This window comes from Pteropus medius, unplaced genomic scaffold, assembly GCF_902729225.1.
Source record: "Pteropus medius unplaced genomic scaffold, Ma_sr-lr_union100, whole genome shotgun sequence".
Taxonomy (NCBI): Eukaryota; Metazoa; Chordata; class Mammalia; order Chiroptera; family Pteropodidae; genus Pteropus; species Pteropus medius.
This window is the reverse complement of record NW_024356335.1, coordinates 36,242-63,719: the sequence shown is the minus strand read 5'-3', so window position 1 is coordinate 63,719 and position 27,478 is coordinate 36,242. Positions and strand designations below refer to the sequence as shown.

Genomic DNA, 27,478 nt, shown 5'->3' with positions numbered 1-27,478 from the left:
CCCCCCCCCCCCTTTTTTTTTTCTGCATGGATCTTATAGGGAGAGTCAGACTTGAGTAAATGAAAACACGGGAGAGAGTGTTTCGGGCAGGAGCAATGGCATGTGCGAAGGCCTGGAGGTGGGAACGCAAATGGCACATTTGAAGCATTGAAAGGCCAGTGGGTTTGGAGCGCTGGGAATGATGGAGAAAGAGGTGTGACTGAGCCTAGAGAAGTAGGTAGAGGCCAGATAGTGGGGGATTACAGGCTATTTTGAAGTATTTGTTTTTATCTTCAAAGCAGCGAGTTGCTACTAAAAGTTTTAAGGAAGGGCTGAGACGTGATGAGATTGACATTTCCAAAAGATCACTGACTGCTGTGAGCAGAAGGGACTGGAGAAGAGACCAGTCAGGAGCCTGGTCATAGTCCAAACTAGAGATGATGGTGATCTAGTGAAGAAAGTGCACATGTGGGAGTGGGGGCCAAAGCAGCAAGCCTTCTTTGAGAAAGCAAAATACTCGTGAAGCAGATGAAAGCTCTGGTCATCTTCCAGGCAGGACTACCATTTAAGTAAGAGTGTGTCTGTGACTCTAGAAGGCAAAGACGAGAGAGAGAGAGAGAGAGAGAGAGAGAGAGAGAGAGAGAGAGAGAGAGAGAACCCCCAGGATTCTGGTCCCAGCTCTGGAAGGGGGGCAGAAACCTGATACATCCCCAGAGACAACAGCTTCTAGCAGTGTACACAGGGATCCTCCAGGTAGAGCCTCTCATGAAGGAACTGCATGTCCTGCTAAGAACTTCTTTTCCTATCGAGACCAGGGTGGGAATATGTTCCAGTAAGAGTAGGAATAGTACTTTTAATTCATCTGATGTTACCAGTACTGATCTAGAAACCTGGCCTTGGGCACGCCCTATCTATAACACTGGGCATGGGTATTTTCTTTCTGTCTCTCAAACTGCACAGGAAGCTCATTGAACTGCTGACCAGAAGGATCCTAAAGATACCACCACCAGAGCCATGTGTGGCTATGCTCAGATTTAGGATGGGATCATGTGGCTCATCCCGGAGTATGGACATTTGAGCACCTGGGCTCCCCTATGCTGGGAACAGAAAAAAGTCACTCTGAACAGAACCAACTCAACTCACCTGCACCAGAGATATGGGATGAATATCCCCAGAACTGCGTAGTTGTTCCGTTACAGTAATGGACAGCAGTCGCTTTGGCACTGGCTGGTCGTGTTGCTTGGGTACACATTGGGCAGCTGTGAAGCGATCCAACAGTTGTATGGCGTAGATCTTTGGCCGTGGCTTCTTCCTGGGTGGTTGGGTCGCTGCAGCCTGGGTTTCCCCTGGGCACAAGGGAGAATCCACCCCAAGATAACAAAAATTCCTCTCCTCAAGGCCAGAGAGACACATTCTGTTTTCCATGTGGGATCATTTGGCCATTATCTATGTTCCCTCCGCTGGCCTAGCCCTGAAGGACATTATTAGCACATAGAAGCCCTTAATAAAGTCACCCGCCAAGACTTAAATGATAGCCAGCAAAGCCTATCTTTACTTTTCTCTAATGAGAAAAGCCGTCCCTCAAAACAGGAGGCACCTGTGCCAGGATCCAGAGTGTTGTGTGTCCAGACCCGATGAGTCTGCTAAAGCATTGTCTTTGCTTAAGTCCCTTGGTGATACAGTGAACACTCTATGAGTGATCCGACCCCCAGCGTAGAGGATTTAATAAGTCAGTAGTTCAGATTATGGGGCTTTTGGTGGAACATTGTGACTTGTTTTGGGAATCATTATTTTAATCTGCGTTCTCTTGCATGCGCCACTGGGGTATCTGCCTCCGGCGAGGCCAGATGGCCGCCCATGAACCATTTATGCTGGTGAAACCCCTTGCTGACCCCCCAGGGCATGTTGTGGAAAAGGGGGGCTTGTAAGATCATGAGAATTCATCAAGAGAGATGAAGTTGTGGGGGAGGTCATGGGGAGAACCTGACCGCCAGTTGACCTGAGAGTTGCATCCGGGCAGTCAGAGCTCCTCACCCCTCCCCTGACCTTGGACCGGAAGTTCTCCCCTCCCTTCCCACAGCCAAGCCATTTTCAAGGACGCAGCTTTGAGAGAGCAACGTGTTGTTGAGATTATCTGGACGATATACACGTCCGAACCTCACTAAAGCCTCTTTATAAACTAGAAACTTCTAGCGGACAGGTGTGGAGACCTACTCATCACGGCCGCAGCTGACAAGACCGGTAGATAAGTTGACTTGCTTATTAAACCTTCCACTTACCAATCTGGAGAGGCCTGACTCTTTTCAGTCTCTCCCTGCCCCCCGTGTTACGGGGCCAGTTTGTGGACCAAGAAGAGGGTTTCCTGTCCCTTTCCTCAGTGGCAGCTGAATTATGCTTTATATGTGTGCACGGTCTTGTGTGTTGGTGACTTTCCTGTATCTTTCACGAGCATTTTCCCTAATGTATCTTTTCTATATCTAATTATGTTTAGACTTTTGCTTATTGTTGGACCTGAACTGATACTAATTAACCGAAAATTTTCAACAGTTGTATGCTTTTCAGGTTGTTTCTTCGGTTACTCAGTTATTTGTATTCTTTGGTTATTATGAATAGTGCTACTGTGAACATTCATGTTCTGGCTTTTGTGTAGACCTATGTTTTCTTAGTTATATACTTAAGAATGGAATTGCTGGGTCATATGGTAACTCTATGTTTAACTTTTTGAGAAACTGCCTAAACTGTTTTCCAAATGGCTGCATTATTTTACAATCTCATCACCAATGTGGGAGGGTTCACCTTTCTGTCATTTCTTGCCAACATTTTTTTATTATAACCATCCTCATGAAAATGAAGTGATATCTCAATGTGGTTTTGATTTTGCACTTCTCTAATGATGTCGAATGTTTTTCATGGGCTAATTGGCCATTTGCATTTTTTATTTGGAGAAATGTCAATTCAAATCCTTCGTCCACTTTTAAGTTGGATTACTGGTCTAATTGAATAGTAAATATTTTTATATATATATATTTTTTTAGATGAGGCAACCCTTGGTTGACCTCACAGATTGCAAGGACCTTGTCAGCTTACATTCCTTATTTTTTATTATTTTTTATGCCTACAGCACTTGGTCTTCCTAGGTGGTCTCCCTTCCAAAGTACTAACCAGGCCTGACCCTGCTTAGCCTTAGGAAGAAGAGGACTTTGGTGTGAAAGGGAAGTCAAAGTCGGCTTGTCCAGAGTTCCTGGGTAATCATCCAGGTTCGTCTTCTGGCCCCGACGCCATCTTTGATGATGACTGGAATAAAGATACAAATGTTAAAAAAAAAAAAAATACATATATATATATAAGTACTTACTATTCAATTAGACAAGTATCTTAATACAAATATCTTATATATATGATAAGCATATATTTTCTCCCTTTCAGTGAGTTGTCTATTTACTCCCTTGCTGGTATCTTTTGAAGCACAGAACTTTTGGAGTTCGATGTATTCCCACTTATCCATTTATTTCCTTTGTGCTTTTTGTGTCATAACTAAGAAGTGATTGCTTAATCCAGGTCATAAAGATTCACTCCCATGCTTTCTTCTAAGAGTTGTGTAGTTTTAATTTTTAATTTTTCCATTGATGTCTATGATCCATTTTGAGTTAATTTTTTGTATGTAGTGTAAGGTAAAGATCCAACTTCATTCTTTTGCATTTGGGTATCCAATTGTCTCAGCACTGTTTGTTGAAAACACTTTTTCTCCATTGATTTATCCTGGAAGCCTTGTTGAAAATAAATTGACCAGAAATGTGAAGGTTTATTTGTGGGCTCTCAATTCTATCCCTTTGATCTGCATATTTAGCTTTGTGCCAGGACTGCATTGTCTTACTTATTACAGTTTTATAGTAAGTTTTGAAATCTGGAAGTGTGAGTCTTCCAACTTTGCTCTTCTATTTCAAGAATGTATTGGCTATTCTTGGTGCCTTGCAATTCAATGTGAATTTTGGGATCATCTTGTCATTTTCTGCAAAAAAAGACAGCTGAGATTTTGATGGGGATTGCATTGAATCTGAATTGTTTATTAGTTCTAATAGTTCTCTTTTGGTGGATTTCTTAGGAATCTTTAAATATATAGCATCTGTCATCTGCAAATAGAGATAATTTTACTTCTTTCTTTACAATCTGGATGTCTTCTGCTTCCTTTTCTAACTTAATTGTTCTGGCTGGAACCTCTAGTACAATGCTGAATAGAAATGCCAAGCGTGGACATCTTTATGTTATTTTTGATCTTAGAAGAGCAGGAATAGGAAGGATAGATAAAGCGACAGTGGAACTCACAAGAAAAACAGATCATGTCCAGGTGGCTAGAGTGGACTGGTATGAGAGGGACTTTTTGCAGATGATGTGGGCATAGAGTAGTGGACAGTGCCACAGAGGGGAAAATAACATTCAAATAAAAGGCCCTGAGGAGAAATGTATATGGTATATATGAATGAATAATAGTTCAGATGTAGTCGGCATCTTATTTTTTAAAATAATTATGTGACAATAAATGGAGAAGTAATTCTTGTAAAAATGAGATATATGAGAGAGAGAATCACTTTAATATTTGATATTCTAAAAGTCATATATTGTTTCAGTAAAAAAAATAACACATTGTTTACTAAACACCACTGAATTGTATACCTTAAAAGGATGAATTTTATGGTATGTGAATTATATTTCAATAAAACATTAAAAAATAACACATCATACTGAAAGGAAAAACAATTCACTAATCATATAAACTCTGCACAGAGAAGGATTTTCTAATGATAACGCTGGCAGGAGAGTCACCAGGAGATTTGTTTTTAATGGTTTCATGTATATAAATTGAAAACTTACATATGTCAAAAAATCAAAAAGAAAACAGATGGTTGAGAAGGGCAAAGTTTGCACCATATGTGTAAAGTTTAAAATTTGGATATAGAAAGGACTTATACAAGTCTTTAAAATAGTTAAATGACATGAATAAATAATGAACAGAGGAATAAACAAAATTTATTTACAGACAACAGTTAATATGCAAAAAAAATTTAAAAAGAGGTACCATATTTTATTTATTATATTTGCAGCAATTAAAAAAATTAGAATAGAAAGTACAGGTAGGATGCAGAGAAAGGAGAACTCTAACGGAATGTCAGCTAGAATGCAAGTCATCAACTATATTGTAAATGCCTTAGGCAAGATGTATCATGAGCCAGAAAATTGTTCCACCCAGCAATCTCATTCCTTAATATTTATTTTTAAGGACCTAAGGAGATCTATATAGATGGTTTATTCACAACAATTTTTATTGTGTTATTATTTATAATAGTAAAAATAATTTTAAAAATCTAATTATCCAAAATGGAAGATTATATATAAATATGGCACCAGCTTCTGCTATAATATTAATTATGAAAATGTTTATTATAAAGATTTAATAATAGTAATAGTGTGGAAAACATTCGTGTTATCAGACAACGTGAAAAACCGGCATCTTAACAATATAAGATAAATTTATAGAGAAAAGGGCCATGTGAATTTGTGTAAAGTATTCATAGTGGTTTTTTAAAGAAGAGACTAAAATTTTTTTCTTTATACTTTAGACATTTACTGTAAATGATATAAATGATTTCTCAGCTGGAGAAAAAATAAAACAAAGTTTATAAAGAATAAAGAGTAGTCATAACTGACAAATGAGAAAGAAAATCACCTGCCAGAGACAAAGATCTGATCCCACATACGTGACAGTAGACAAATATCTTCATCTTTCTACTCCTAGGATTCTTTCCTAGAATATCGTTGCCCTGTCAGACCACACACAGATTCTGCCTACTTAGTGACTTGGTGTCATACTCTCCATGCTGAGACAAGTGAGTAAATTTATTCCAAGGCAGGGTCAGAATTAGTCCCTGACTTGGAAGAAACTCACATAGTGCAATATACAGATGATGTATTATATAATTGTACATTGGAAACCTATATACTTTGATCAATCAATGCCACCCCAATAAATTTAATAATAATAAAAAAAAAGACAAAAGAATTGGTCCCTGAAAAGCCCAGTGACTAGACTGAACTCCTGATCTGCTTGGTCTCGCCATTATTTCTTGTCGTTGGGGAAGAATTTATAGTCCTACAACATGCTTCTATTGGGTTTGCCCCTAGAAGCCAAGTGTTTGCTGGTATTTTTAGTATTCCAACTCTGGATCGAATCTACTTGGATATATATACATCCATCAAGTACCTTGTAGGGACTGGTCACTCATTCTCTCCACGCTGGGGCTCTGATCTTGGCCTGTTGTCCTATTCCAGTCCTGCAGAGTCAGAGTCTTCATTTTTTACATCTGTATGTAAAGCTAAGCATCTAGGTTGTTTTGAATGTGAGACTTTCAAATTCATAATGGTCATGTTCAGGGAAGAAGGCATGTTGGGAAGACTGGGCTTCTACTCTGGGGAATTACTTTTTATGGGGTGGAACATCTTCCCTAACCAAAGAGTCTCCACAAAGCCCCTTTCATGTCCCTGTTCCTCAGGCTGTAGATAAAGGGGTTCAGCATGGGGGTCACCATTGTATACATCACAGATGCCACCATTCCAGTGTCTGCTGAGTAGGAGGAGGAGGGCTGGAAATACACCAGAAAGACAGTTCCATAAAAGAGAGTGACCACTGACAGGTGAGAGCCACAGGTCGAGAAGACTCTGTGCTTCCCCCCAGCAGAGGGGACCCTGAGGATGGTATGGATGATGTGGACATAAGAGACCAGGACACAGGTGAGGGGGACCACTCCTGAGAGGGCTGCCTCAGAAAACATCATGATGTGAAAGACATGGGTGTCTGAGCAGGCAAGTCTGAGGAGTGGGAGGAGATCACAGAAGAAGTGTTGGATGGAATGGGAGGCACAGAAAGAGAACTGAGACATCAGGAGAGTGAGTGAGAAGGCCAGGAAGTGACCGCAGAGCCAGGATGTGGCAACCAGCAATAGGCAGCGTTGGGGACACATAATCGTGGTGTAGTGTAGAGGAAGACAGATGGCCACGTAGCGGTCATATGCCATCACAGCCAGCAGGAAGTCATCCAGCAGGGCCAATGCCATGAAGAAATACATCTGCACAAGGCACCCAGTGTGGGAGATGGTGTGGTCCTGTGTCTGGATATTTGCTAGCAGCTTGGGGACAATAGTACTAGAAAAGCAGGTATCGATGAAGGACAAGTTGGCCAGGAAAAAGTACATGGGAGTGTGGAGGTGCTGGTCAGAACCTATGGCCAGGATGATGAGCAGGTTCCCCAACACGGTGACCAGGTACGTGCCCAGGAAGAGCCCGAACAGGAGCGGCTGCTGCTCTGGGTGTTCAGAGAAGCCCAGGAGCAGGAAGTCAGAGATTCTGGTTTGGTTTCTAGTTTCCTTTGAAGGCAGAGAAATTAGAGAAGGATTTTTTCTTAAATAAAGATAAGCTCTAATATTACAGAGTCCAAAGACTTTAGTCTGTTTTTCTCGATTCCTGGAAGAGGTCACTGAGCTTTTCTAGAAGCTCTAAGTCTGATTTGCACACATGGATACATATGACGGCTGTGGACTATGATAATGATGCTTCAGAGCAGAGAAGTAGTTTGGGTTCTAGATTACTGTAATATGGCCAGTGTTTCTCATGAATTGTTTAAATGAGATTGAAGTGGGATCCACGTGATAGAACCTCTTTAAAATATTTCCCTTAAAAAAAAACTTTAGAACACCTTTAGTCTTAATTTCATTATCTTATTATTGAGCTCATTTTGGGGTCATGCATATACTAGGATTTACTGGGAAAAACAAGTTGGGGTGTGTGTGTGTGTGTGTGTGTGTGTGTGTGTGTGTGTGTGTGTATTGAGGGAGATGGCAGCAGGACTGATTTCTTCAGAGTGGATCCAGCTTGGGTTTAGGGGTCTCTAAGTGGGCTGGGGGTGCTCTGGCTCCCTTTGTTGTTGAAGATCATTCCAATGAGTTAGTGTGGCTATGAGAACATTACAAACTGAAAAGCACTTTATCATAAGGACACGCTTTTTATTTTAATCATCAATCAATCTCACCATTAATGTTTATTCTTAAATATCTTGGCTTTCGCATGGTAGAGTTGGGATGGGAACCCATTCATTGTTCCTTATTCTCAGTCTGACCTTGGTAGTTACTTGACTTTGAATCTCTGCTTTCTAGTTTGTAACCATGTGTAACTGCTTCAGAGAGTCTTTGAAGTTATAATTAAGATAACACATATGGGAGGCACAGTACTATTAGGGGGAGTGACACAATTGTCACTGTCAGCAGTCGATATGAAATGTGAACCTGGACACACGACGTCATGGAAAAGCATTGGATGACCTGCTGACAGCTCTGTTCCTTACGTGTCTTTTAATCTTGGAAACGGTTTACTCCTTCGGACTCTTCCTTTACTTATCCATCACCTATCGATAACAACCCTACCTGATGGGCTTGTTGAAGAGAACAGATGCTGGAATCAGTCGAAGGTTTTTCATCAACCGTGATGTGCAATCAAGACAAGAAATTCCAGTGTTCCCGTTCGATAGTGTGGAGGAGGCAATGCAGTGAGCTGTCAGTGGCAGCGCGTGCTAATGTCACGTTTAGTTAGTGTCATGATTAAAAATACGATACATGTTCTGGAGTCCGACAGAATTTTCCCACTCTTACTCTTGATGTTACCTTGAGAAAGTCACTTAGACCTTTTTTGGCTTTAGTTTCTATGTCTGCTTAAATGAGATAATAAGACAGTTTACTGTATAGAGTGATTGTGAAGATTAAATTAGAGTTGCAGATGATTATCTAATATATAGACATCAACTGGCTCATATTAAGTGCTCAATAGTATGATCTGTTACTTTTGTTGTCGTTTTTAATAAAATGAAGTTTCTCTGTTGTTGTGTCCCAGTCCCTGCCTCCAGGTTGGGCTTGTGAATTGTGAGATGTCAGTATAAGAGTCATCATCATCTTTATCATCAGCACCACCTTTGAAAGATTGTAACTACTCAGAACCGTCAATGGCAAAGCATTTGTTTTGGCATCTGGAAACCACATGTAAACGTGGTCCAGTCACTTATTCCTCAGAGCCCTCCATTATTAACCGTATAATGAGAATAAATCTATCTTAATACTTATTTGCTGGCTCAAATTTTAAGAAAAAGAAAGGCTGTGACCGAGGTTAGTAAACCTTCAGTGGATGTAGCGGGATTAATTACCAGTGGGTACCTGGTTTGGCACTTGAGAGTGATTCTGGGAACCACGCCTGCCTGAGGGGACTGAGAGATTTATGCTTTGTCAGCACACAAGTGCTCTGTCCTGTTACTGATGGGCTTTGGGGAAGGTGGTCTGATTACCTCCTCTACATACAGTTTAAGTTTACAAAACCCATTCTGCACAATGCCATCAGTCTGGACCATCAAGGATGTGATGAACACTAGAAGTGGACGCCCATCGTGGGGATCATAAGCACCAGAAACTGATTGGCAGGTAGGGATATAGGAGAGAAATGGACAAGGAAAAAGAAAGAATCTCTATGGGCCGGGCTGTGTGTGTGCATGTGAGTGTGTTTGTTCTATGGGCTGTGTGTGTATGTGTGTGTGTGTGCCCACGTGTGTGCATAGGTGAGCCTTTGGTAGACTCTGCTCTCTCTCTCCATCCCTATGACTCAATTCTTACCTGGAGATGCTGGCCAGCCTCCATCTGTGACACCTCCAAGAGAGAAATTGGGTTCGCTGTCACATTGACTGCCCAAGAAGTCATGGCCAGAGTCGTAGAGACCTTCCCCATCTGTAGGAACAGCAGAGACTGAAGACTTGGGTCTTTAGTGGTAGCTCAGGCACAGGAGCTGGGAGGAGCTCTGACTTTTCACGGGCACTGTCTCCTGGGAGCCATTCCCAGACCTCCTAGTTAGAGACAGGATGGGGCAGATGTCCAACCTTTTCAGCTGTCCCCTCTAGACTTGGCCCCCTGAGTTCCAGATTATTTTATTCAAAATGACCAGGGTTGGGATCCATGGGAGCACTCCTAGTTATGCCGTTGGGTGAAGTGTGGCTTGGATCCATTCTCCCAGTCTAATCCTGAATAGGACCCATCTCTCACGTTCTAATTAGAGCCCAGTCCTCAAGAATGAAATAGTTTACTACCAAAATAAGTAAAAAATAAAGGTGAATAGATGAGAAGACACAATCATTGCCTTCAAATGTCATGTAGAAGTAGCAATATTATTTTCAGTGAACCAGAGAACAGAGATAAGAATAGTATGTGGACTCTACATAAGCCCAGGGCGAGATCTCTGAGTTTATTTATTTTTGTTGTAAATATAGCTTATGCTCAAATGAGTGTATTAAGTATGTACGTGCTGCTTAAAGTGTAATAAAATTAACACTCATTCTCTCACCCCTCAGCCTAAATAGTATATGGATCAGTCCCTTTGATCCTGCGTGTCCCTCTTTTCAACATATTCCTGCCTCCTCCTCTAGAGGAAACCACCATGGTGAATATCGTCCACCATTTTCTTCTTTTCCTTTGTAGTTTTGCCACATAGGCATTGTCGTGGGAGGTCAGCGGGAGGACATGAAGGCAGGTTGCCCTGAGAGCTAGACCCAGGCAATAGGAGGCTCCTCTCCCCTCCCCTGGCCTTGGACCGGAAGTTCTCCCCTCTGTTCCCACGAGTTGCAAGGAGATGGCCTTAAGAGATGTGGTATTGAGACCATTTGGATCCTATATGTGTCTGAACCCAGTTAAAGCCTCTATGTAAAGTTGAAGCTATTGGCGGGAGGGTAGGGAGAACTTACTGGTCTCCTGGAGCCTAAGGCCAGCCACTTAAGTAAGTTCCTTTGCTTGTTAAACTCACCACCTACCAATCTGGAGAGGGCTGATGCTCTTCATTTTTTCCTGGCCCTCGGTCTAACAGGGCCAGTTTGCATACTGATATGCATCCGTGTCTAAATTGTGTATAGCAGCCTGCGACTTTGTCTCTTTTTTTTTTTTTCTGTGAATAGAATTATATATTTTTTTTAGTCTTCTGTAAATGGCTTATGTGCTCAACATTATTTTTTTTTAGATTTATTCATGTGTATGCATAGAGCTGAAGAGCATTCATGTTCACCGTTGTCCTGTGCAAGCCACAGCCCCTTGTTATAAACTCTTGTCATCCAATCTGAATTTCAGATTTCAGAACTGTTGGTTTTGAGATTATGTGTATGTTGTGTACATTTCCTCTGCAGTTTCTGGGGAGCATTCCATAAACAAATACATAATGTTTTCACAACAGAATTAATGAATATTACACCTAGTCCCACTAGTACATTCTATTAATTGCCTCATGTAAATTCAGAGCATGTGTTCCTGCTAAATAAGTTCATTTAAAAAATATTTACTTTGAGCTTTGGTATGACAGAAATGTATATAGATATTCTGGTGGGTTGTAGTATTTTGTTGCGTGTATTTCAAAAAATGAAATAGTGGAGTATAACGCATACAGAAAACTGTGCAAAGCACAAATTGACCACCCAAGAAATTATTGGGAACCAATCACCTATGTACCACTACCCCGATTTAGAAGTAGAACATTGATTGTCCACAGGTCTCAAGCTTCTTTTGTGTATTCTGCTAATTATTACTTTTCTCTCTTCAAAGTAAAATAATCCCTGTCCTCCTTGTAACATTTAATTTTAGTTTAGCCTGTTTTTGAACTTTATGTAAATAAATTCATACATTATGTATTCTTCAGCTTCTCTTGTTCAATATTTTACTCTTTTAGATTCATCTACGTAGCTATCTGTAGTGGTCATTTGTTCATTTCCATAGCTGCGAGTTGCTTCATTGTATGACAATATTACATGTACTCATGCAATTTATTGTTGAAGGAACAGTTGGCTATTTGGCTATTAGGAATAATGTTGCGATGATCATTCTTGTATGTGTTTCTTAGTACACACATGCATTCCTTTGTGTTGTGTGCATATCTAGGAGTGGAATTGCTGGGTTCCAGAATGTCCACATCTTCATTATACAATGTCAAACTGACTTCCAAAGAGATCGTACCAAATTGCACTCTACCAGCAATTTCTGGCACACCACAACCTTGCTAACACTTGGTGGCTTCAGCCTTTTTCACTGTAGTCATTTTGGTGTGTGTGTTTTGGGGGGTGTCTTCTGATGGTTTGATTTTTTATTTCAGCGATTAATAATGAGATCAAGTATCTTTTATATACTTATTAAAAATTTTAATTTTCTAATTTTGAAATAACTTTTAAAATGTTCAATTTTCCATTTAGTTATCCATTCTATTCTAATTTATAAAACTATTTAAATATCCTTGATACTAGTCCTTTGTTGATTATATATACTAGAAATATTTTCTCTGTTTGTGGTTTGTCTTTTTCCTCTTTTAAAACAGTGCTGTTTGCTAAGTAAATAGCACATACAGAAAACAGCACAAAATGTGCATATACTACCGAAGAAATTATTATAAATTTTTTATTTTAATGAATTGAATTCATTACTGTGTCCCGTTTTCTTGTTGCTTTATTTGTGTCTGATTTAAGAAGTCCTTTCTTCCTTGAGTTCAGGAAAATACTTCCTAGCATTCTCTTCTAAAAACCTTATAATTTTGCCTTTCATAATTAGTTCTTTGGTACCTGGAGTTGATTTTTGTGTATGTTCACAAGTTGGAAGGGGCAATTTTTAATTTGTTTTTACATCGAGACATCTAACATTAATTTGAATGGCTCATCTATAGACTCTTTTAAATTGCAATTGTATAAAAATGTCATCTGTGAATAAAATGCAGCTTTGTTTCTTCCTTTAGAGAATTTATCTCTTTTATTTATTTTTCTCACCTTACTGCACTGGATATGACCTCAAGTACATGTGGGATAATCGTGGTGAGAGCTGGCATTTTGTCTTGTTCTTCATTTAGGTGGGAAAGATTTAAGTGTATAATCATTACTCATACATGCTGTACCGTTGAAAAAGGGTAACTTTTTCAGACTCAAAGTTTCTTCTAGACCTCGGGTGGGGAGCACCCAGCGAAGTAGACAGATGTTGTACTATAAAGTTGTACACCTGAAATTTATATAATTTATTAACCAATGTTACCTCAATAAACTAGATGAAAGATTTTTTCAATTTACCAAAAGAATTAAAAGTAAATCTATCTGAAAAAGAGCTTCTTCTATTTCTGGTTTTGCTAAGAGAACTTTTTAAAAAAGATTTTTATTAAAATATAGCTATTATATAATATTTTATTAGTTTCAGGTGTACATCATAGTTATTCAATATTTATATACCTAAAGAAGTGATTATCATAAGTGGAGCAATGATCTGGCCCCTTACCACACTTTAATAAAATTATTGACTGTATTCTCTATTCCGTACATTACATCCCCATGACCTATTTGTTTTATACCTGGAAGTTTGAACCTCTTATTCTCCTTCACCTTCCCCACCCCCTTTATCACTTAGAGGACTTTTTAAAAATACATATCAAATGTATTTTTCCTGCCTCTGTTGAGATGCTATTTTTGTATCATATGATTTTGGTCCTTTGGTTCTATAAATATATAAATAGATTTTGATTAATTTTCAAAATTGAGGTATGAATGACATATTAGTTTCAGGTGTACAATGTGATAATTCAATATTCATATATATTGTGAAATGATCACAATAACTCAACAGCCATCATCCATACAGTGACAATTTTTTTCTTGTGATGAGGACTTTTAAGATTCACTCTCTTGACAAATATTTCTGTGGACAGGAAATTAACTTTCAAATATGCAATTTAATAATATTAACTATGGTCACCATGCCATACATTATACTCCCATGACTTATTTATTGTCTAACCCAAAATCATACCTTTTGACTCCCTTCACCCCTCTTGCCTACCCCCAACCTCTTCCCCTGGCAACCACCAATCTGTTCTCTTTATTACGAGCTTCATTTTTGTTTTGTTTTGTTTTTTTAGATTCTGCATATAAGCGATGTCATACTTCTAGTTGTCTTTCTCTCACATCTTAATTAAAGCATAAGACCCTCAAGTTTCATCTGTGTTGCTGCAAATGACAAAATCTCATTCTTTTTTTCACAGCCGAATAATATTCCATTGTGTAAGTGTGTGTGTATATACATTTTCTTTATCCATTCATCTGTTAATGGACACTTAAGTTGTTTCCATGTCTTGGCTATTGTAAATAATGCTGCAACGAACATGGGGTGCATATGTTTTCCAATTAGCGTTCTTATTTTCTTCAGATAAATACCCAGAAATTAAATTTCCGAATCATATGGTGGTTCTATTTTTAATTTTTGATTAATGTCTATAATGTTTTCCATAGTGACTGTACCAATTTACATGCACACCAATGATGTTCAAGAGAGTTCCTTTTCCTCTACATCCTCATCGAAACTTGTTATTTCTTGTCTTTTGGTAATAGCTGTTTTAACAGATGTGAGGTGATATCTCATTGTGTTGTCCTTGGATGCAGCCTGAGTGATGCTCCAGCTCAGACCAAAGCAGCCACCGGTTGTGCCAGTGCCTGGGAGGAGCCTCAATGCAGGCAAAGTTCAGCCATAGCCTGTGCTCTGCCTGAGGCCACCTGGCAAGTGTCACCAAGAATCGGCAGATGGCCACCACACGTGCTAGACTTAGAGGTGCCTCGAGAAGCCAAGCTGTGAACTGAGGGTGGCTGCTGCTAGTGCCCGGCCTGGGGGCTGCTCAGCAAGCGATATGTGGCACTCCCAGGCCAGATGCTGCTTATTTTCGTTTTGTAAACCTTCGAGAGATTTTAGGAAAGTTTGCAGCATGAGCCAACACAGGGCCATGTGTATGGAAATAAAACACTGAAAGTGGCTTGGGTGGTCCCGAAAGTTGGGTGGGCGGGGTCTCAAGGAACCACTGGGGCGGGGCTAATGTTATTAGCCAGATAGAAGATATGGCGGCCACCTGTGTCTGCCCGCTGGTTTTTGGGGAGAGCTCAAAAAGGAACAGTGCCCTTTGCCAGCACTTCTGTCTGGGAGAAAGTCACCCCTCTAGCCCTTGCCCTGAAGCTGGATAACTCAATTCCTTGCTGTATGGCCCCAATGCTGGAGCTCGGAGTGAGTGAGTCCGTCAGCCAGTAAGTCTGCATGCGAGCCCTCTAAAAGGGATAGCTGTTACTTTAGCTGCCCTCCGTCTCACTCAGCACAATCTCTGCTGGTTTTCACCACCAGAAGTTGTGAGGACTTCTCTTTCTGGCCTGGGGACCCTGGGCTGGGGAGCCTAGTGTGGAGCTGGGACCCCTCGCTCCACAGAGGGACCTCCATAGCTAAAACATCTCTCCCAATTCCCAACCGCCACATGTGGGTGTGTGACCACCCCCTTTTGCATCTCTGCCACTTCTACCAATCTTGAGGTGGCTGCTTCTGAGTATTCCCAGGTGTAGAACTTCTGTTTAGCTAGACTTTAGGCAACTTCCAGTGATGGTTGTTCTGTTTTTGAGTTATAATTTTAATGTAGTCATGAGGGGAGGCAGAGACAAAGCTTTACCTACTCCGCCACCTTGACTGGACCTCCTTCTCTGGAGGAGAATTGTTTTTTGCTATTGAGTTGTATAAGTTCTGTATATATTTTTGATACTAACCTCTTATCAGATATAAAATTTGCAAATATTTTCTCTCATTCTATATGCTGCCTTTTCTTTATTAAAAAACTTACATTTATTTATGGTGCCATTAATTAATAACATTATATGTTTCAAGTGTACACTTCTATTATACACCATCTGTATATTGCATTGTGTGCTCACCACCCAAAATCTAGCCTCTCTCCGAAACCATGTATTTGACACCTTTGCCTTTTCATTTTGTTGATTATTTCTGTGAATGCGCAGAAGGTTATTAGTTTGCCGGAGTCTCACTTGTTCATTTTTGCTTTTGTTACCTTTGCTTTTAGTGTCAGATCCAAAAAATCATCGTGAAGACCAATGTCAAGGAGTTTACCTCCGATGTTTTCTTCTGGGAGCTTTTTGGTTTCAGGTCTTAAATTCCTGTTTTTAATCAATTTTGAGTGAATTTTTACATACGATGTAAGATAGGTCCAGTTTCATTCTTTTGCATGTGGCTGTTTAGTTTTCTCAACATCATTTATTGATAAAATGGTATATTTCTTTTCTTATTATATATTCTTGGCTTTTTTGGACTTAAATTAATTGACCCTACATGCATAGGATTATTTCTGTGCTCTGCATTCTGTTTTATTGATGTGTGTCTGCTTTTACGACAATATCACACTGTTTTGATTACTATAGCTTTGTAATATAGTGAGAAACCAGGGAGCACGATGTCTCATCTTTGTTCTTCTTTCTCAAGGTTGCTTTGGCTAGTTAGAGTCTTTTGTGGTTTTATACAAATTTTAGGATTTTTTTGTTCTATTTCTGTGAAAAATGCCATAGAAATTTTGTTAAGGACTGCATTGCATCTCCAGATTGCTCTGGGTGGTATGGACATTTTAACAATATTAATTCTTCTAATCCATGAGCATGGCATATCTTCACATTTATTTGCGTCTTCAGTTTATTTTATGAATGTCTTATAGTTTTCAGTGTACAGATCTTTCACCTCCTTGGTTAAATTTATTCCTAGGATTTTTTTTGGATGCAATATTAGATGGAATTGTTTTCTTAATTTCTCTTTCTAATTATTAGTGTATTAAAATGCAACAGATTTTTGTATATAGATTTTGTATCCTGTAACTTTACTAAACCCATTTATTAGTTCTAGTAGGGTTTTTTTGGTGACGTCTTCAGGGTTTTCTATATATAATAATAAATTATCTTTTAAAAAATAATCTTTTAGCTTGATCATGTGTTTTATTTTATTTTGTTATGATTTGCTCTCATCTATTTTATTTTTTTCTCTTCCTTGGATTGATGTTGCTCTTTTTTTAAATAGCTTTTTGAGATAGATTCTTACTTAATATTTTATAGCCTTTTTTTAAATAATATTTTTATTTGGCCTTAATAATCCTGTAAATAATCCTGTAAATACTGTTTTTTAAATAAATACTGTTTTATATTGGTTTCCATTCAGATAAATATTTTCTAATAGCCACTATTTTTTCTTCTATTCTTGAATTATTTCTAGATGACTTTCCCAATTCCCAATTCGTGAGGATTTCTAGTTATAAATTTGTTATTATTTTAAGCTTAATTGCTTGTGGTCTGTATAAATTCAGCTCTTTGACATTTGTTGAGATTTGTTTCATAGCTTAGTAAATGAGCAAGTTTTGCATATTTTCCTTGAAATCCTGCGAAGATTTCAAGTATTGAATGTAATGTTTTATGTACATCTATTAAGTTAATAATGTTAATTGTACCTCTTAGATGTTCTATATATTTTCAAAACCTATTTTTATTATCAAGTACCATGAGAAATGTGTTAAATCTTCTACTAAGAGTGGCTTTTTCCAGTTCTTTTTGTTTCATTAACTTTTCTTTATTTCTATAACTTTTCCATTACTGAAAAATAAAAATTATTAAATTTTCCTGGTGAATGAAAGATTTCATTCTTATATCATAAAACTTTTTATCAGTAATAATACATTTTTTGCCGTAAAGTCTTTTTGATAATAACAAGAGAGCTATGCCAATATTTTATGGTATATGATTTTTCAGCTGTTTATTTTCAACCTTTCTTTATTTTTATATTTATCAAGTACACATTTTATTGAAGAAATATTTATTGAAGCATACATGTATTGTATAATGAATTCTCTCAGTGAACACACATCACTAGCACCCATATCATAAAACAGAGCATGACTGGCACCCCAGAATCCTTCTTCAGGTCCCTGTTCAGAGGCAGTCAGCATTTATATTTGTTAATAATTATATAACACAAAATAGAAAGAATTCACAGAAAGTACGAGAAATGTGTTGAGAGAGAACCAATTTAACGATACGATTTCATTCTAAATTAATATATGGTTACATTAAAAAATGCTGTATTCAACAAGAAAATGAAAAAAAGTTGACTATCTGCATGAATTCTGCTAAGGGGAAGATTTTTAAATTATAACTCCAGCAAAGGAGGTAACAGAATAAGATGTCTCGATGTGATAATAAATAAAATTAAAACTTTCTTACATAAAAATCACAAAGTCATAATGAATAAACTGGAAATAATTACCAAGACAAAGGAGACAAAGATATAATATCTTTAAAGAAGCCCATACAATTAAAAAAATATTTGGTAGGTAATAGGCAGATGATATGAACAAACAATAAGAGAATTTTAAAAATCAGTTAACAGACTGGGAATAGGCTCCTCACCAATAATCAAAGAAATTAAAACTAAAGCAAGGAGAATCCACTTTGGCTATTATGTTAGTTATAATTAAGAGGAAAATGGGAACAGCAAAATATGGAGAGGAAAAAAGGGACACTCTCATTCGGGCATTTTAGCAACATGGGTAAAGAGTTCTAAAAATTTTTTACTTAGACATCTACTTCTGAAATATTAAAAGTAACAGAAAGACCTAAATGTAAGATTGGAACTAATAAATTTCATAGAAGAAAACACAGTTTCTAAATATATGGACCTTGGGTTTAGAGAGGATTTTATGAATTTGACCTCAAAAGGCAAGAGAAGTAAAAGCGTAATTAAATGAATGGGACTATGTCAAACTAAAAAGCTTCTGTACAGAATAAGAAACCATCAACAAAACAGAGAGGCAACTAACAATGGGAGAAGATATTTTCTTTTTGTTTTCCTTTTGTTTCCTTTTTTTCCCCCAGTTTTTATCAAGTTTATTGGGGTAACATTGGTTAATACAATTATATAATTTTCAGGTGTACTTTATAATTTGACATCTATATATTCAATTGTGTATTTACCACCTAAAGTCCAGTTTCCTTCAGCTACCATATATTTGATCCCCTTTATCCACTTCCTCCCCTCCCCTATGTTGACCCCTTGCCCCATCTACTACCCCTCTCCCCTACCCCCTACCCTCTGGTAACCACTAGTCTATAGTCCATGTCCATGAGTCTCTGTTTGTTTGTCCTGTTCCTTTGTTGCTTTTAGGTTTATATCCCACATATAAGTGATATCATGTGATTTTCAACTTTTTCTGTCTGGTTTATTTCGCTTAGCATGATTATCTCGAGTTCCATCCATGTTGTCGTGAATGGCAGTATTTCATCTCTTCTTATGGGGGAGTAATATTCCATTGTATATATGTACCACAGCTTCTTTAGCCAATCATCTATCATAAGACACTTCGGTTGCTTCCATGTCCTGGCCACTGTGAATAATGCTGCTATATCTTTATGGATATGAGCTTTCAAGTCTTTGGGCTAAATATCCAATAGAGGGATTGCTGGATCATATGGTAGATCAATTCTTAGTTTTTTGAGGAACCTCCATACTGTTTTCCATAGTGGCTGTACCAATTTGCAGTCCCACCAGCAGCTTATGAGGGTTCCTATTTTTCCACATCCGGGAGAAGATGTTTTCAAATAACGCCTCCAATAAGGGGCTATTTTCCAAAATATATAAAGAACTCATACAACTCAACAACAAAAAAGACACAATCCTATTAAAAGATGGGCAGAAGACCTGAATAGATACTACTCCGAAGAAGACATACAAATGGCCAACAGACATATGAAAAGATGCTCAATTTCACTGCTATTAGGGAAATGCAAATCAAAACTACTATGATATACTACCTCTCACCTGTTAGATGACTATTATCAACAAGACATGTAATATAAAGTGTTGGAATGGTTATGGGGAAAAAGGAACCCTTATACACTGCTGGTGGATATGTAAATTGATACAGCCACTATGGAAAACAGTGTAGAGGCTCTTAAAAAATAAAAATAGAATTACCTCATGACTCAGCAATCTCTCTTCTGGGTGTCTACCTGCCAAATCTGAAAACATTTATTTGTAAAGATATTTGCACCACAGTGTTCATTGCAACATTTTTCATGGTGGCCAAGACAAGGAAACAACAAAAATGCTCTTCAATACATGATTTGATAAAGAAAATGTAATACATATATGCAATGAAATATTAGTCAGCCAGAATAAAAGTTGAAATACTGCCATTTGCAACAACATGGATAGATCTTGAGATAACCATGCTAAGATAATCATGCTAAGTCAGACAGAAAAAATAGAGAACCAAATGATTTCAATTAGATGTGGGATATAAACCTGAAAGGAACAAATGAACAAGACAAATGATCAAAAACTCATAGACAGAGATAACAGTTTAGAGGGAAAGAGGGGAGGGGGGAAGGTAAATAAGAGTGAAGGCGTCAAATATATGGTAATGGAAGGAAATTTGACTTTGGGTGGTGAACACGCAATGCAATATACATATGACGTATTATTGAATTGTATATTGAAACTTATATAGCTTTATTAACCAATGTCACCCTAATACATTTAATTAAACTAAAAATATAAAATGACAACCTGGAAATGATATAAAATATTGTCAGTGGTTTTCTTTAAACGTAGGGATAGTGAGTTTTTTTTTTCCCTATTTGTTTAAGATTTGGATTTTGGAGATACAATGGAGAGGTCCAGGGGGAAGGCACTTCAGAGAGCCCAAGCTTCCAGGCTAGGGAAGGACTCTTTACTGAGTAGAGTATTTTCTCCAGCCAAAGAGTCTCCACAAAGCCCCCTTCATGTCTCTGTTCCTCAGGCTGTAGATAAAGGGGTTCAGCATGGGAGTCACCATTGTATACATCACAGATGCCACCATTCCAGTGTCTGCCGAGTAGGAGGATGAAGGCTAGAAATACACCAGAAAGAGTGTCCCATAGAAGAGAGTGACCACTGACAGATGAGAGCCACAGGTAGAGAAGACTTTGTGCTTCCCCCCAGCAGAGGGGACCCTGAGGATGGTATGGATGATGTGGGCATATGACACTACCACACAGGTGAGAGGAATCATGCCAGAGATAACAGCTTCGGTTAACATCGTGACTTGAAAAAGTTGGATGTCTGAGCAGGCAAGTTTGAGGAGTGGGGGTACATCACAGAAGAAGTGTGGGATGGAATGGGAGGCACAGAAAGAGAATTGAGACATCAGGAGAGTGAGTGAGAAGGCCAGGATGTGGGAACAGAGCCAGGATACAGTGACCAACAGCAGACAGCGTTGGGGGCACATGATCATGGTGTAGTGTAGAGGAAGACAGATGGCCACGTAGCGATCATATGCCATCACAGCAAGCAGGAAGTCATCCAGCAGAGTCAATGCCATGAAGAAATACATCTGCACAAGGCATCCAGTGTGGGAGATGGTGTGGTGCCATGTATGGATGTTCATTAGCAAGTTGGGGACAATGGTGCAGGAGAAGCAGGTATCGATGAAGGACAAGTTGGCCAGGAAAAAGTACATGGGAGTGTGGAGGTTCTGGTCAGAACCTATGGCCAGGATGATGAGCAGGTTCCCCAACACGGTGACCAGGTACATGCCCAGGAAGAGCGCGAACAGGAGCGGCTGCTGCTCTGGGTGTTCAGAGAAGCCCAGGAGCAGGAAGTCAGAGACGCTGGTGTGGTTTCTAGTTTCCTTTGAAGGCAGAGAAATTAGAGAAGGATTTTTCTTAAATAAAGATGGGCTCTAAATATTTAGAGTCTAAACACTTTGATCTGTTTTTCTCGATTTCTGGAAGAGGTCACTGAGCTTCTCTAGAAGCTGTAAGTGCTGGTTTGCACACATGTACACATGACGGCTGTGGACTACGATGATGCATCAGAGTTGAGACGTAGTTTGGGTTCTAGATTCCTGTGATGTGGCCAGTGTTCCCCACGGACTGTCTAAATGAGACTGAAGTGGGATTCACCTGAAAGAACTTTCTTCAAATATTATTCTTTTAAAAAAACTTTAGTACTACTTTAGTCTTAATTTAGTTATCTTCTTGAGCTCATTTTGGGGTCTTGCATATACTAGAATTGGGGAAAACAAGGTGCTCTGTGTGTGTGTGTGTGTGTGTGTGTGTGTGTGTGTGCGTGAGTGTGTGAATGTGTATTGAGGGAGACGGAAGCAGGAGTGGTTTCTTCAGAGAGTAGCCAGCTTGGATTTAGGGGTCTCTAAGTGTGTTTGGGCTGCTTTGGCTCCCTTTGCCATTGAAGATGATTTCAACAAGTTAGTACGGCTATGAGATTGTTGCAATCTGAAAAGCACTATATTATTGTAAAGTCACAATTATTTTAACTGTCCATCAGTCTCACCATCGATGTCTTCTAGTATCTGGGCATTGCCATTCTGGACTTGGGGTGGAAATCCTTTCTTCGTTCCTCATTCTCAGTCCGACCTTGGTCAGTTCCTTAACTTTGAATCTGTGTTTTCTAGTTTGTAACCATGTGCGACTCCTTCAGAGAGTTGTTGAAGTTATAATTAAGATAACACATATGGGGGCACAGCACTGTTAGGGAGGGTGATATAACTGTCATTGTCAGCAGTAGCTGATAAAACGTGAGCGTAGGACACACGGTGTCACAGAAAAGCATCAGATGACCTGCTTACAGCTCTGTTCCTTGCATGTCTTTTAAATTTGAGAAAGGTTTACTCTCTCTGACCTATGCTTTCTTATCTATAAATTATAGATAATAACCCTACCTGATAGGCTTGTCGAAGAGACCAAATGCTGGAATCAGTTGAAGGTTTTCCATGAATCGTGATATGCAATTAAGACAGAAAATTCCAGTGCTCCTGTTCCATGGTGAGGGGGAAGCAATGCAGTGAGCTGTCAGTGGCAGCACGTGCTAATGTCACGTTTATTTAGTGTCATGATCCAAAATAATATACACGCTCTGGTGTCTGACAGAAGTTTTCCATTTTTTTAAAAAAATTTTTTTAAAAATTCAACTTTTAATTTAAAAATGTTAAACATGTTGGGGTGACATTAGTTAATAAAATTATTTGTTTCAAGTGTACAATTCGATGGAACAGAACTGAGAGCCCAGAAATAAACCCCCATATGTATAGGTAAATAATTTTTGAGAAAAGAGCCAAAAACATGCAAGAGAAAAGAGAGTCTCTTCACTAAGTAGTGCTGGGATAATTGGAAAACCACATGCAAAAGAATAAAATTAGACTGCTATCTGTGACCATACACCAACATTAACTCAGAATGGACCAAAAGCCTTAATATAGAACCTGAATCAATAAATTCATAGGAGAAAACATAGGTACTAAACTCATGGACCTTGGATTTAGAGATGATTTTATGAATTTGACCTCAAAGGGAAGGAAAGTAAAAGCAAAAATAAATATATGAGACTATATCAAACTATAAAGCTTCTGTGCAGTAAAAGAAACCAACTCTTTACTCTTGATATGACCTTGAGAAAGTCACTTAACCTTCTTCAGCTTCAAAGTCTACAGCTGCTGAAATAGGATAATAATAGAGTTAACTGGATAAAAAGGTTATGAGGATTAGATTTAAAAATTATTATATATAGACATAGCTGGCATATAGTAAGTGCTAATTATATGATCTGTTATTGTTACTTTTAATAAGAGTAGGTTGCTTTGTCATTGTGTCCTGGTCACTGCCTGTAGGTTGGGTTTGTAAATTGCGAGATGTCAATCTAAAAGTCGTCATCATCTTCATTATCGTCATCATCAGCACCACCTTGAAGGATTATAATTCTACTCAGAATTTTCAAATGCAAAGCATTTGTTTTGGCATCTGGAAACCAAGTGTAAATGTGGTCCAATAGCTTATTCCTCAGAGTGCCCAATTATTAATTGTATAATGGGAATAAATAAGTATTTTAATAGTTACTTGCTGGCTCAAATTTTTAAAAAAAGAAAGGCTGGGACCAAGGTTAGTACTTTAAGTGGATATGGAGGGGTTAATTACTGGTGGGTACCTGGTGTGGCGCTTGAGAGTGATTTTGGGAACTACGTCTGTCTAAGGGGACTGAGAGTGACTTATGCTTTGTCAATACACAAGTGCTCTGACCTGTTACTGATGGGCTTTCGGGAAGGTGGTCTAATTAACTCCTCTATATGCAATTAAAATTTACTAAGCCCATTCTGCACAATGCCGTTAGTCTGGACCATCAAGGATGTGATGAACACCAGCCTGTCATGGTGATCAGAAGCACCAGAAATTGATTGGCAGATAGGGATGTAGAAAAGAAACAGAAAAGAAAGAATCTCTATGGGCTGTGCATATGTGTATGTGTGTGAGTGTGTTTGTTCTATGATCAGTGTGTGTGTGTGTGCCCACGTGTGTGCACATGTGAGCCTTAAGTAGACTCTGCTCTCTCTTCCCATCCCTATGTCTCAATTCTTACCTGGAGATGCCGGCCAGCCTCCATCTGTGACACCTCCAAGAGGGAGATTGTTTTCGCTGTTATATTGTCTGCCCAAGAAGTCATGGCCGGAGTCGTAGAGCCCTTCCCCTTCTGTAGGAACAGCAGAGACTGAAGATTTGGGTCTTTAGTGGTAGCTCAGGCACAGGAGCCTGGAGGAGCTGCTGACTTTTCACAGGCAGTGTCTCCTGGGACCCATTCCCAGACCTCCTAGTTAGACATAAGGTGGGGCAATTGTACAAACTCTCAGCTGTCCCCTCTAGACTTGGCCCCCTGAGTTCCAGATTATTTTATTCAAAATGACCAGAGCTGGCATCCATGGGAGCATTCCTGGTTATGCCCTTGGATGAAGTGCATCTTCGATCCATCCTCCCAGCCTGATCCTGAATAGGGCCCATGTGTCTCATGGAGTCCATACTGTCTAATTAGAGCCCAGTCCTCAAGAATGAAATACAGTATGTCCCAGAAAATAAGTAAGAAATAAAAGTAAAATAGGTCAGAGATCATAATCATTGACTTCAAAAATCGTGTAGAAGAGGCAACATTCTTATTTCTATTATCCCCAAAGAACAGAGATATGAATAGTATGTAGACTCTACATAAGGCCCAGGGTGTGATCTCTGGACTTTTTTTGTTGTAACTGTATGTTACATACAAAAAGCATGTATAAAGCATGAATATGCTATTTAAAGAATAATAATAAAATTAATGCCCATACTCTCACCTCTCAGCTTAGATAGTATATGGATCTATTCCTTAGAAGCTGTACGTGCCCCTCTTTTCAACATATTCCTTCCTCCCCCATTAGAGGAAACCACCATGGTGAATATTGTCCACCGTTTTCTTCTTTTCCTTTGTAGTTTTGCCACATTGTTGTGGGAGGTCATCAGGAGGACATGAAGGCAAGTTGTCCTGAGAGCTAGATCCAGGTTATCGGAAGCTCCTCTCCCCTCCCCTCGCCTTGGACCGGAAGTTCTCTCCTCTGTTCCCGCCATTTGCAAGGAGATGGCCTGAAGAGAGCCCTCTCTTGTTGAGATGATCTGGTCCATATATGTGACTGAACCCCATTAAAGCCTCTGTGTTTACTTGAAGGTTCTGGTAAGTGGGTGGGAAGAAACTGTTGGTCTTTTGCTCCTGAGACAAGCATCTTAAGTAAGTTCTCTTGCTTGTTAAACCTGCCACCTACCCATCTGGAGAGGCCTGATGGTCTTCAGTCCCTCTTGGCTCTTTAAGACGGCTGGTTTACAAACCGACACGCGTATATATTCAAACTGTATAGAACATTCTGTGGATTCACCTCTTTTTGTTTTTTTCTGTGAATAGAATTATACTTTTTTTTTGTAGTCTGTAAATGGATTTTATTGCTCAACTTTGTTTTTTTAGATTTATTCATGTGAATGCATGTACCTGCAGGACATTCATGTTCACTGTCATCTATCTCATGCAAGTCACAGCCTTCATGAACTCTTGTTGCCCGCTGAATTTCAGATTTCAGAACTGTTGGTTTGGGGATTATATGTATGTTGTATATGATTCCTCCACTATTTCTGGGCAAGCATTCCATATCACACACATAATATTTTCATAATAGAATGAGTGAATATCCACACTTTTTCACTAATACTGTTAATAGTGTCATGTAAATTCAGATCCTGTTTTCCTGCACTGTGTACAGTGAAAAAAATATTTCTCTTTTCTTTTGTATGTTAGAAATGTAGATAGATATTCTGGTGTTATTTAGTAGTATTAGTTGTGTGTATTTTAAAAATAAAATGAAGATATGGTTCATAGATATAATGGAATATTACGCAGCCACAAAAAATGATGAAATACTGCTATTTGTGATAACATGGGATCTGGTGATAATCATGCCAAACAAAATAAGTTAGGCAGAATAAGTAGGGATCCACATGATTTCACTAATTGTGGGATATAAAACTGAAAGCAACAAATGAACAAGACAAACAAAAGTTCAGACAACAGTTTAGTGCTTACCAAAGGAAAAGTGGGGAAGGTGTGAGATAGATAAGGGGAATGGATATTTAACATATGGTGATGAAAGGAAATTTGACTTTGGGTGGTGAACACAGTACCATTCAGATGATGTATTATTGAATTGTATACTTGAAAAACATATAATTTTATTAAGTAATGTCACTCAATAGATTCAGTGAAAATCAAAATAACAAATGAAATAGTGAGACATAACACATACAGAAAACTGCACAAAACACAAACATACATCCAAGAAATTATTGGGAACCAATCACCTATGTATCACTTCCCAGGTTTAGAAGTAGAACATTTCCAACTGGTCTGAAGCTCCTTTTTGTATCCAGCTAATCATCACTTTTATCTTCTTCTCCAGGTAGAATAATCCCTATCCTCGTTGTAATCTTTAATTTTAATTTTGCCTGTTATTGAACTTCATGTACATGCACTCATATGCTGTGTAGTTTTTGGCTTCTTTTGTTCAATATTCTACTTTCTGTAACGTGTCTAGATAGCTGTTATGTAGTTTTATTTCTATAATCTTTTTTGGCACCATTTTATTTTTATTTATTTTTAATAATTTTATTGGGGTGACATTGGTCATTGGTTATTAACATTATGTAAGTTTTGAATGTACACTTCCATGTATTGCACCGTGTGCTCTCCACCCAAAGTCTAACCACTCTCCATCACCATATATTTGACCCCTTGCCTTTTCATTTTGTTGATGATTTCTTTTGCTGTGCAGAAACTTTTTAGTTTGTTGGAGTCTCACTTGTTCATTTTTGCTTTTGTTGCCTTTGCTTTTGGTGTCAGATCTAAAAAATCATTGTGAAGACCGATGTCAAAGAGTTTACCTCTGATGTTTTCTTCTGGGAGTTTTTTGGTTTCAGGTCTTAAATTTATGTCTTTAATTTATTTTGAGTTAATTTTTGTATATGGTGTAAGATAGCAGTACAGTTCATTTTTTGCATGTGGCTGTCCAGTTTTCTCAACATCATTTATGAAGGAATTGTCATTTTCCCATTGTATATTCTTGGCTTTTTTGCATAAGTTAATTGGCCATACATGCATGGGATTATTTCTATACTCTGTATTCTGTTTTATTGATGTCTTTTTTTTTTATCCTGATACAATACTATTTTGATATT

The 27,478-nt window shown here is 38.5% G+C and overlaps 2 protein-coding genes across 2 annotated transcripts; both read right to left on the bottom strand.

The window, feature by feature from the left end:
- Positions 1–6,476: 6,476 nt before the first annotated feature.
- LOC120601650 (olfactory receptor 1G1-like) lies at positions 6,477–9,788 on the bottom strand. The gene is made up of 2 exons (XM_039861454.1): positions 9,678–9,788; positions 6,477–7,394 (listed from the first exon to the last, which is right to left on the bottom strand). Exons 1-2 carry the CDS (start codon positions 9,786–9,788, stop codon positions 6,477–6,479), a joined length of 1,029 nt encoding a protein of 342 aa, XP_039717388.1.
- Positions 9,789–20,799: 11,011 nt separating this feature from the next.
- Positions 20,800–21,483, bottom strand: LOC120601614 (olfactory receptor 1G1). Its single transcript, XM_039861371.1, has one exon. It carries the CDS (start codon positions 21,481–21,483, stop codon positions 20,800–20,802), a length of 684 nt encoding a protein of 227 aa, XP_039717305.1.
- Between the last annotated feature and the right edge of the window lie 5,995 nt (positions 21,484–27,478).

What these genes read in the sequence shown, in the direction of transcription:
- LOC120601650 (XM_039861454.1), bottom strand. Translation starts at nt 9,788, where the DNA reads ATGGGGAAGGTCTCTACGACTCTGGCCATGACTTCTTGGGCAGTCAAT. An exon ending in AGGCTGGCCAGCATCTCCAG is followed by an intron (nt 7,395 to 9,677) that starts GTAAGAATTGAG and finishes CTGCCTTCAAAG; the next exon opens with GAAACTAGAAACCAAACCAG.
- LOC120601614 (XM_039861371.1), bottom strand. Translation starts at nt 21,483, where the DNA reads ATGTACCTGGTCACCGTGTTGGGGAACCTGCTCATCATCCTGGCCATA.